The sequence below is a fragment of the Mauremys reevesii genome, linkage group 15 (assembly GCF_016161935.1).
Source record: "Mauremys reevesii isolate NIE-2019 linkage group 15, ASM1616193v1, whole genome shotgun sequence".
Classification (NCBI taxonomy): Eukaryota; Metazoa; Chordata; order Testudines; family Geoemydidae; genus Mauremys; species Mauremys reevesii.
The window spans coordinates 25,979,991-25,992,178 of record NC_052637.1 but is presented as its reverse complement, the minus strand read 5'-3'; the positions used below and the strand labels follow the sequence as shown (position 1 = coordinate 25,992,178).

Below are 12,188 nucleotides of genomic sequence, written 5' to 3'. Positions count from 1 at the left end.
TCACAATGCCAAAAGAAAAGATTGCTACTTTTCCAAGCTAAAATACAGCAAGGGAAAAGCGCAATCCCTGCAGCTACCCATAAGTCATCAGTTATACAATTATTATGGGAAACAGTGCTTTATTGGCATGGCTCACATAATATGTAAACAAATGTAGCATTAAAACCAAACCAAAACAATACAACACTCTTTCACAATAAAAAGTCTATCTGGACCAAATTCCAAAATCCTAACTCTGACAAATCTCCCTCTGGGGGAGATATTCCACATTTGGGGAAGAAGAAAACATTTTTCTGGCAGGTTGTTTTTAACAAAAACAGCAGCTGTTTGAAGACAGTTACAGACTAAAAATGCTAGATAGTGTTGCGCACCCACATTCCGAAAATCAGGACTCTTTAAAGTCTCTCGATTTGGGGACTCCAAAATTGAGGAACACCAAATCACTAGCCGCTTTTGAAAATCCATCTAGGGTGGGAGTTTCCAGTGAAGTCACTGCTTAACTCTGCTGCCAATGAAGTCAGTGGGAGTTTTACCATTGATTTCAACGGGAGCAGAGTTAGGCCAACACAGAGCACTTCCTGGAACCCCCAATACTAATATACAGTACAGGAAATCAAGAGGATTCACCTTGGAATATATTATTTATTATTATTTTTGCAAAACTAGTTTTTTGAAAGTGTCTAAGAGTTGTAACAAGAGGAACAGTAGCTCATTTCATACTTGATGTGCCTTCTGATTTCTTGTTCACTACAGGAAATGGCATTTTACACTTTCTCTTCTGCTCATCGTTGTATTAGAATTTCCAGTGGTAAGGCCTATGCAGAGTTTAGCAACCTAAGAATACTACTTTTGTTAGCAGGGTCTTCTTCACACAGTATTTTCTTTCCTCACGATTATATTTCACCTTGAAAATGAGCTTGATATCAGTTGCAATGTGCTTTACATGTAGGCTGATGATTTACAGCATGCTGTGGACCCGGATTATAGCAAACTGAGAGAGTGAACTCTACAATGAAGTACAATGACTCTGCTACTTGATTTTCTCTACCACCTCCCTAAACACTGTGATGCACAAAATGCAATGCTAGCTATAATGAACCTCTACATACAGTAAAGCTGTTATTTGAAAAAGCATACTTTACTGTAAGCTAGTCTCATGGGAATAAGCCTTAGAAAACTGTACAAAACACCTACCAAGTCCTCTCTAGCACATTTTCCCTAGACTATATATTGCAGAATTATGATAGGGGATTTCATTGCCTGGACTCACGTATCCTTCATGTATTTTAAATCTCTGATGAGCTTCACAATCCTTCTCTTTGTTCCAATTTTTTACACTGATAGTTGCTTGAAGGCCTAGGGATTATTTTAATATACGTTTCTGAAAAGTAAAATCTATTCTTTCAAAGCACCTCAGAAAAAAATAACTCAGAGTGTAAGCATCATAGTGTAATAAGAGAAAGTGAAGTTAATGTCAAACAAAAAGAGACACCATGTCAGATGTACAGGCCTTCCAGTCTGTCTCAACTGGAACCACAAAGCTAATGAGCATGACCATTCTTACACAAGATCCAAAGATCATAATCAGCATCAAAGTGCCAATCTCATTCCACCTGTTCATCTTTACTGCTGAACCACAGGAAGTGGGTGTGCCTTTTAATTCCAAGCATGTGCTTCACTTATCAGATCTGAGACACTGCTCGGTTAGGGACAGCATTACTTTCCTTCAATACACATAAATATAACAATATTCCTCATCAGAAGGCTGCAAAACCACTTGAATGCCAGAATCCAGTCCCTATGTTATAGCCAGCATACAATGTAAACACCTCTAGTCATACACACAATCCCTTATTACATGCAACAAATAGCTCTATTCACAGAAAACAGCTTGGGATCCACTTGTAAGTTTCTCTTCTCCAGAAATGGAGGACGGCCTTTGGTCATTTCTTTAGCAGCCAATTCCTATTAAAAATATTGAGATTGCTTGTGCCTCTGTCATCTCCTCTAGTTTGTTTTAATTGATTCAATAGCTTGAAAATCCAAGCCTGACATGCGATGGCCAAAATGATTAAAATGCTTTGAAACAGATGTAATACCTTCTCTAAAATTACACTCTTGTGGTCTGGTCTTAATCACTGGGCTACACAGGCATGTTACCCTATACAGGAAGGGTCTGTCCAGCATAAAAGTTGTACCAGTATAGTACAGTTAAAGTGGTAAAACTCCCCTAGTGTGAGTGCAGTTATACAGGCATAAAAGTGCTTATTCTCATATGGGATGGGAAATCAGCTACACAACGTATCTTTCTACAATTATAACTGCATCCAGATTATGAGGGGCTTGTACAAGGTGAACTAGTTCAGTAAAAGAATCAGACCCCAAAACAAGAGTTATGCCAGTAATATTTTCAATTGCAGACTAGGCATAAACTGCAGTCACTGTGCTGCAGCATCTGTACTGCAAGTGCTTCAGGTACTGAACATAATAGCTTTCAGAACGGGAATGGCAAAGAGATTTCCTTGCTATCTTTAATTCATAAATCATATTTCTGTTAAGTCAATAACGTGGATGTTGGAGGCGGGGAGTCTCCATGTACAGGCTCTCTACTCCTGGGTTTTACTGAAACTTGGACTTCCCCACTCTTATTTCCTGTTGCCTTCTCTCTTTGAGCTCTCCTGTAAAACAGGTTCATAACAGCACAATTTATTGATTCACTAAATGCAGGGGTGTAAGATTGGTTTCCTCTACTTATGTCTTCCCTCCCTGAGGCCTTTCATATATTTTAAATATTTTGAAACCACTGCAAAAGTTAGAAGTTTTCTGAACGTGTAATACAGGTACAGGACTGTAGTCTCAGCCCAGACAGATGACCCTGTTACTGATCAACCATAGCACCTTGCAGATAGAAAAGGTCAGTATCAGACTCAAGCATTTGATTTAAAACTATTAAGTGGATCGATAACATGCTACAAAGAGGGGGTTCACAAGATACTTTCCTGATACGCTATTGATGGAAATAGTTGTCATACAGAGGCTTTTATGGGGTTGGGTTAGCCATGGCATTATGGGTGCACTTCTAGAGATGCTATCCCCTAGTAGCTTAATTAGCATAACTAGAGCTAGCGCTTATTCATTGCTTCTCTCACTGTTTTTCAGTTAGCTGCTTATGTGCTGTTCTCTTTGGAGCACTATTTCCAGCTGTGGCTTTAGGGGAATGGTACAGAAACAGAGCAAAAGTATTCCTTTTAGCTGAAGTTTGACAAACAACAACAGAATAAACAAGACAGCACCAAAAACTCCCTCTAGGCATAAATAGCATCCCAGAAACATTTGGTTTCCATCTTCAACTGCACATTACAGACAAAACGGATGTGTTTTAAACAAAAAAAGGTCTGTTTAGTTTCACTCTTGCAGAAATGCTAACACTACCCCACTGTCAACTGTTTGAATCAAGAAGGGTACAGTCAGGAAGCAGCATTTCCTTAAGAATACTGAGATACTGGCAATCAATTCATTAAAAAAATACTAGTTAAACAAGTGTTGTTCCTGCTAGGTTACTATCAGGCTAGCATAAACACTAAGCTTGGAATTCATGCCCGGACTCTTTGGAGACAAAACATTATTTCTTTTAATCACCATCACATTCTTAGGGAGGAGAGGAGGATATTAGCTAGGTGTCCTTTTTCTTTAGAACATAGTCTGAAATGTGGCAATTTTCAATTGTGGCAATTTTCAAAACACACTTGGATAACATTTTGCAAGCATCTCTGAACAAAGGAAGACTGATGCTTCCAGAAAATGCCAAGTTCTGTTTCTGAAGCAGTAGTGCTGTTAAGTACACAATTAGTATACTTTTCAAATACTTCATATACATCTAATAAATATAGGCTATCCTGCACCTAAGTATATCAGACACATCCACTGCTTCAAAAGGGTCAACAGCTCAGGAGAAGCTGCATTATGATTTCCACTAGACAGCCCAAACCGATTAATCCCCATAATGAAAAGTCAGACACATTTAGATTTTTGCATTGCTCCAACCAGAATCTAATCTATAAATAAAATGTTCACAAGTGCATATGTGACTAAGAAGTCTGAGTCCCATTTTCAACATTGAATTATGCACTACAGAGACTAATTTTTAATGAGGCGCTAATACTTTGATTGTAATAGGACACAGCAGTAATAAAGTTGAATATGGGTAAAATTTTAGGCCCTAAGCGTGTATGTCTAAAAGTCATTAGCGTACAAGTGATGTACCAGATTCTACACCTATTTATGCTAACACAACTTCATTGAAGAAAATGGTGTTGCACTGGTCTAGTACAACAGATTTTGTTGTTAATGTTCTATACTAAAGTAGGCTATTTTCAATAGGTGACACATTTTCATTTGGGTCCTTGGGCCTTCACTTAGTATTGTGGTTCAGTACCTGACTACTTGTAGATTCAAGAACACGGAATACCACTTTCATGTCTTTACTCTAAACCAGAGTATATCTTTCAGATTACCCTGTAAAGATAATTTCCCTATATCACCCTGAAAAGATCATTTTATGATTTTAGGCTGTAAAAGGTGAAGCAAGAATTATTTAAAACCTCTGAGCATGTGGAATTTTGTTGTTTAAAGTATTTGGTACCAGGTAGAGATTAGTCATGCAATACTTGACAGATTTCTGAGGAAAAGTAAAAATCAGATACTTTGGGTATTTTTCTCTCTTGATTTAGACAGAATCTGATCTGCTTTGAGTCAGATATAGCAAACTATAGTAACTTGTTTTTTTAAAGGCAGGCAGTATGAACTCGTATGGTATGAATTGCTTGGCACTGGGAGTCAGGAGACTTTGGCTTTGTTCCAAAGCTTTGCCACTGACTTGCTGTGTGATCCTGAGCAAGTCACTTAGACCCGTAGTTTGAAAAGCATCCACTGATTTTGGGTGCCCAGTCTGAGACACCTAGGGCTTGATTTTTAAACATGCTGAGACTCTACAATGGCAACTGAAACCAACTGAGATTGCTACAGAGACTTTGTTTTAATCGCTAGTTGACACTCCCTCTTAAAAACGGCCATGGTATGCCTATATTTTACAAGAATTTTTCTGCAGAACACCACTGAAATGAATCAGACAGTGGTGTGCATTTGGCATGAACACCTGCAACAGGTAAGTATGTTTCCTAGATGTAGCTGGTATAGCATTTAGTAACCAATGGGTTAATGGCTAAAGCCATGTTTCAGTACCCAAGTACAGCATACTGAAATATGCTTAATTAAAACCTTGATAGAAGCAAAATAATATCATGGTCTGAAGCATTGCCAAAGCAAACATTATACAAAGGTCAGATGGAAAGAATGTCAGGATCCCAGTTAATTAGAAGCACATCAGCAGTGCTAGAGTATTGCTGAAGCAGGGATGCTCCATACTGCACAAGGGATAAGTCTTACCCTCTCAGCAGCAAAACAGCTCAAACTATACCATGACACTCTTCTTGCCCTTTTCATCTCCTTTGTGATGGCATCCTCAAGTTATCGCTGTTTACTACAGCACAGGATATTTAAGTAGTTGTCAATTGCATCACAGAGTTAGAGAATCATTCTATCTTAAATCCAGCTGCATTTTAGATTGGTGTCTAGATTGGTATACATATTTAACAAAGCTAAGGAGGTGATGGGTGACATTATGCAGTCTATATGGTTTTATAAAAATTTAATAAGTGAATATAATGTAGCTGAGATATGCTTCATGCAAAAGGTCTCTTGTAAGGTATCATTACAAATCTTATAATCTACTGAGTGTAATCATCCTATTTGTATAAATGTACCACTCTTGTATCTGAAACTAGAAATATAACTCTGAGGGTCTATTGTAATTATGTAAAGTGTGGGCCATTAATGGTGGTTTGGAATCTTGATGACTCCCATTAACTAGGACTATTGTCTGCAAATGGCTGGGTTTTACCTGTAAGTCTTCCTGTATACCTGTGTCCTGGCAAGTGGGTAATGAAGTCTTGCAGTGACATGTGATCATGTCACCTGAACTGGAATCCATCTTTAACCTGGTGTCTGTCCATTGAGAAGGAGGGGTGGGGGGTGGGAACTCAGAGAGGGACAAAAGGATTCCCGCCTTATGCAAAAGATATACAAAGGGGTGGAAGAGAAAAAAGGGGGACAGGAGAGCCATCATGAAGAATCCCCTAGTTACCACCTAAGCTGGAACAAGAGCTGTACCAGGGGAAAGAATTCTGCCCAGGCCTTGAAGGTGTCCAGTCTGAGGAAAAAACTTACTGAAGCATCTCTGACGGTGAGATTATCTGTATTCTGTTTGATTAGATATAGATTTGCACATTTTATTTTATTTTGCTTGGTGACTTACTTTGTTCAGTCTGTTACTACTTGGAACCACTTAAATCCTACTTTCTGTATTTAATAAAATCACTTTTTACTTATTAATTAACTCAGAGTATGTATTAATACCTGGGGGAGCAAACAACTGTGCATCTCTCTCTATCAGTGTTATAGAGGGTGAACAATTTATGAGCTTACCCTGCATAAGCTTTATACAGGGTAAAACGGATTTATTTGGGTTTAGAACCCATTGGGAGTTGGGCATCTGAGTGCTAAAGACAAGCACACTTCTGTGAGCTGTTTTCAGGTTAACCTGCAGGTTTGGGGCAAGTAACTCAGACCCTGGGCCTTTGTTGGAGCAGATGGGAGTGTCTGGCTCAGAAAGTCAGGGTGCTGGAGTCCTGAGCTGGCAGGGAAAACAGGAGCAGAGGTAGTCTTGGCACATCAGTTGGTAGCTCCCAGGGAGGTTTCTGTGATCCAACCCATCACAAAAACCACAGACTTTTTCTGGTTTTCATTTCAGAAGTTCTTGTTTGTGTAGTGTCACCAAACACCCTCCCATCTCTTACTGATTAAATTATTTCCTAATTCAAAAAGGGCCATCAGCTGGAAAGTGTGGTGAACTTGAGAAAGTTAGGGGAATTCACACAGCACTTTGCAAAATACTGACTATATACAGAGTGCCTTTTTATAGAAACCTCACAGACTCATGCACACTGCATCGAGGGGCCAAGATGACTCAACACTTTGAAGCAAACTGTTCTGTCCTTTTTACTGAAGTAATTTTTCTTACGTGTCCAGCATTAAACTTCTCATTACTTGCAGTTACTTTACCCACTGCCTCATTCACAGATAAAGAAGGATGGCAAGAGATTGGGGTTCAATACCTGCTACCACAGACTCCTTATGTGACTGTCTCCCATTTCCACCCAATGAATTCTACTGTGGGTGTAGTCATTTGTTTTACTTTCTTACTGGATGTGTGTGGTTTGAGGACCACTGGATTAATCGGGTTCTCAAGTCTTCATTCTCCTGCCTTCTTCCCATATTTTTCATAAAAAGACATTAAAATGGATGTTTCAAAACTATTTATAGGAAACAGACATATGACATTAACCCTGGAGCCTTTATCTTACAAAGTTATAAGACAAGAAGAAAATGATATGAGAGCAAGGTATTTTAATTCCCATATAAATCTCTCCTGAGCAAGATTCTTTCATTGCCAATTCTAAGTAACTACCATGTTCAGAAAGAAATGCGTTATAAATTAAATCCTATATTCATGTACAACATTTTCTCCTTTATGTTTAACAATCATGATTTCTACGGGGGGATATAAGGTGTTTATTCCACATAACACAAACCAGATTACTTAGCATGTCATGAGGACCTTGTCCAGTATTCATTTACGTCATGAGGACTTTGTCCAGTATTCACTTCAGGACAGAGATGAATATTATGCACATATTAAAAATTTCAAGCCAAGATATTTTAGTGCTGTCTCATCCAGAGAGTCCTTTTCCTTTAGTTCACCTGGAACTGCTAGGTGGTGTGAGGCTTATACAGCAGCAAGGCCATGAGCTGTGACATACGGTCTGATAATTTATTACATGCAGTCACCAGCAGGCAAACACAATATAACAGTAAATCAGTTGGAAGAGGGATGAATACCATGATTTAAAAAAAAAAGATAGCAGCACAGCTGACACACAGACTAAGAACATTTTTGAAAAACGCTAGGGACACACTTTATGCTACAATGACCTTAACTATCAAGGAGCTAGTGGGCATAGGAAGGAGAGAAGAAACTGCTCTTTTTACAACTTTTACCCACACTTGATTTTCTTGACATCTCACCTTTTTCTGATTAGCTGGTGATAAGCTTCTATAGAGCTTCCTGCCCTGTTTGCCAGCATTCCAAATGGTGAAAGATGTCCAGTGCTTGAGGGCTCTGTCTTCCAGAAACCTGACTCGGTGATTCCAGATGGTTTCCCTGGGGAATTGGAAAAGAGGTGAGTCTGGCCCCTAAATGCATTAACAATGTAAGAAATAGCACTGTCAACACAGACTCACTCTTAATGCAAAAAGCACACTGAAAGATCACACTAGCAACAATTCCAGTGGAAATTAATGCTGTGGCTGGAAAAAGCATCTCTTGTTTAAACATTAAACTTGTTGTCCCTGCCTCTGGGGGTGGGAGACTATGTTCTATTTACAGTATTCAGTTCATATGACATGCTCTTTCAATTAACATTGAAAGATTTTGAACAAACTAGAGTACTTTGAACAAACTTTGAACAACCTACATTTCTTCTTCTCCATCTGCTAGCTCCAATGGGCTGCTCTTCCAGAGAATCCTGCAAGTAGTGGACAAAGTACTCTACTAGCAGAGGGTGGCCAAACAACATTATAAGCGAACATTGTGCAACTTTAAACGAGTATGTTGTCTAATAGATCAGCAATGTAACAACAAAACATCGTTAACCGGGATGACTTTAAGTGAGGAGTTACTGTAGTAGGAAAAACATTGCCATAAAATTCCTATAAGGGTAAAATTTTCAAAAGCACCTCAATGATTTAGGAGCCTATGACCCATTTTCATTAATGACTTAGGCACTTAGAAACCTAAGACCCATTGAAAGTCAATGAGATTTAGGCTCCTAAATTGCTTAGGCGCTTTTGAAAATTTTACCCTAGGTGATTTATCCCTATGTGATTTAAGAGCTTAAGTCCCATTCACTTTCAATGAGACTTAGGCCCCTAAGCATCTAAGTCACTTTTGAAAATGTCACCCTAAATAATTTGTAGCATTTCCCAATCAGGGTCTGAACAATTCACTACACTAGCATTCCCTTACATGGCTACAAGTCAGGATACATTTTGTAAAGTTGTTATTGACAGGTTTTGACTACCATGATCTCAAACTTCTGCAATCATGATCTCAAACTTCTGCAATCATGTCATTCTTATCCCTTTGTTCTTAGGCCAGTACAGCCTCCCTATTTGCACCACAGCCCAACCCCTTTTTTGGCAATTTCCTTCAATAACTGAGGGTGGAACATGCAGTCTGTGTCCTGAAAGATATTGTTAGCTGGTCTTCCAAAAATGCCTCCCACTTCTCCCAAGAAATTAACTCAGGGCCCAAACCTGAGAATCTGAGCACCTTCAACTACACTTGAGAGAGCTCAGCTCCTCATGGCAATGGACAGTAAAATGAAACAGGTCTACAATGGTCCAAAACTTTTTGAACTAGGTCTCAAAACATCCGGTAGTGGAGCCTACTGTCATTCTATGCAGCATTGAATGTTACAATTTTAGGAGTAATAACAAGAGACTTTGACTTGAGGTAATTCTTTTATAAGATGATTTTTTTAAAGACAGCTCACAAAGATGTTAGTATCTTTAATAAATTATTACAATGAGGAATACTCAAGTTTGAAAACCATATTGCTGAGCTGAATCCAGAGGTGAAAGTGGGCCAGTACGGCATACCGGTAGGAAGTGGCCACCGGTACGGGCCCATGCGCAGCTGATGTTAAAGCTGTACAGGCCACCTGGGGGGAGAGGGGGACACACAAAAGGGGCAGCTGCCCTGGGGTCCAGCGATTTATAAGGGCCTGGGGCTCCCAGCCTCTGCTGCCGTGGCCAGAGCCCATGGCCTTTAAATTGCCGCCAGAGCCCCGGGTGGCGCAGGCTGGGCAGCGCTGAAGGGTTGGCTGGGGGAGGCTGACCTCCAGCCCCACCCCTTCTGCCCTGCCCCTTCCAGGGGCCCAGAGCGTGGCCCCCATACTGGTAAGACATTTAAGTTACTTTCACCCCTGGCTGAATCAAAATAATTGAAAAGACATCTGGATAGTGAAAAGCTATATTTAGAATACTGAAATGTTGATAGCTCTCCTGAAAATTACAGTATATAAAACTCCTTCTAAATAATAAACTCCTACATTTCCCTTGACTAGTTTCCTAAAACCCTAAAATGTTCTAATTGAAAACACGACTCAGATGTCAAATGTTCTGGTTATATATAGGTTTTCCAGCTATCTATAATTTCTTTCTATGTTACTTAAATATAAAACCACTCCTTAGCCCTGACCATATCCTTGGTATTTTTTTAAAATATAAGAACCTCAACTTTGCCTTTCAAGATGTTGTACCTCTTAGCAGTGCTAAAATATAGCAGAACTAATTGCACCATATAAATACACCATCTTTCTAACTACTAGTTTCCCACAAGTTAATACCATGGACATTTTCTAGGGCTTTTAACGGATTTATATTTTAGAGTTTTAGATATTTTAGCCATAAGAAGTCCAAAAATATCTCGAAGTGCAGAACTGAGGGACAAAGGAGCTTTTAGTGCTTATACTCTGCTCTTTATCTGAAAAGGTGGACTTAGGCCTGTCATTCCCAAAAGTTACAATGTTATTCTTTAAATGCAAGTGAGTGAGGCCGAAGGGTGGGTGGGTGTGAGAGAGAGAGAGAGAGAGATCCAACAGAACATGTTCAGTGTCATAAAATACAGTTCCCTGTTACTAGACTGTTTCAGTGAGTGAGTTACTGTGGTATAGTATTAAATATCTTGAGAGTCACAGTAACTTCTTGCATTAAAATGGTTTCTTTAAAATTATCTACAACGAAGAGTTGAGCTACACCATAATCCTTCCTGAGTTAAGAGTGTGACTCATTTTCTGTTTTAAGTGCAATTTTGAACTACACCCAACTTTGCCAAAACCAAATTGACTGACCAAATTTCTCAAATGTGTAACTGCCTAAGGAGAGTGGATTGTTGTTTGTTGAGGGAAGATGAATTTTGATATTTACTGGACAATGAATTTGTGACTTGTTCTTTTGCGGGGCGGGGCGGGGGGGGAGAGAATGAGGGACAGGACCAACATATCTTAAAATGGCCTAATCTAGAAACTGCAGTTGTGATTTGTTCATTTATTCTCAATGAGAATTCATGCCCTGGAGTGGTTTTTTTTGTTTTGGTTTGGGGGGTTTTTGGGGGCCGGGGGGGGCAGGGAGTTGGCTCGGTGATTAATTCTCAAATTATTCATTTTGTGCACATCTGGGAACTCTGAATTCTCTACAGACTCTGCCAGGCATATGCTTAACTTGAAGTGCTTTGATAAACCTGCAGGATCAGCCTGCCAATGATTCCTTAAAGTCTAACGCCAAACCTGCCAGGTTGCAGGACATGAAGTTCAGCTTGAAGATTATCTTCTCATAACTGTTGTTTCCTGAGCTGTGTTGCATATGTCCATTACACTGTAGTTGTGTGCGCCTCTTGTGCACTGGTGCCAGAGAGTTTTCCCTAGCAATACTGGTAAGGGGGGGGGGCGTTCTCCACACACCATCAAGCTCCTTGTGTCTCAAAGTGAGGGAAATAAAAGGTGGCGTCGCCCTACCCTTTTTTCAGTTTTTTCACACTGGGAACCAGTGATAGCCTCTGCGGTGTTAGGGAAGGAGAATGGGTGTGTAATGGACATATGCAACACATTTTGAAGAACAACAGTAGCAAGAAGGTAAGTAACCATTGTTTTCTTTGAGTGCTAGCGTGTATCTATTACACTGTAGGTGACTCCTAAGCCATTACCCTAGGTGGTGGGTCTCAGAGTCTCATCAGAAGAGGGACGGTAGGACTACCCTGTAAACATTGGCATCTTCCATTGATATGGCAGACAACGTGTAATATCTGGTGAATGCATGAATCGAAGGCCACATTGCTGCTCTACAAATGTTCATAATTGGGATGTTTGCCACAAACGCTTCCAAGGTCAAATGTGCTCTGGCTGAGTGTGCCATAAACTTGCCAAAAGGCATTAACTGTATTCCTTCGGCAG

General features: G+C 39.7%; 1 protein-coding gene across 8 annotated transcripts in view; it reads right to left on the bottom strand.

Annotated features, from left to right (window-relative positions):
- B3GNTL1 (UDP-GlcNAc:betaGal beta-1,3-N-acetylglucosaminyltransferase like 1) overlaps positions 1-12,188 on the bottom strand; it is a 340,624-nt gene that overhangs the window by 34,830 nt on the left and 293,606 nt on the right. For 7 of the 8 annotated variants that reach the window (XR_005588422.1, XR_005588421.1, XR_005588420.1 and 4 more), the window contains 2 exons: positions 8,652-8,702; positions 8,203-8,338 (listed from right to left, as the gene is read on the bottom strand). Coding sequence is in view for 5 of the 8 variants with exons in the window: in XM_039501348.1 (XP_039357282.1) it covers positions 8,203-8,338; positions 8,652-8,702 (187 nt within the window). In the remaining 3 variants the exon portion in view is untranslated. The remainder of the gene's footprint in view (positions 1-8,202; positions 8,339-8,651; positions 8,703-12,188) is intronic. The other variant, XM_039501349.1, reaches the window with a different exon arrangement.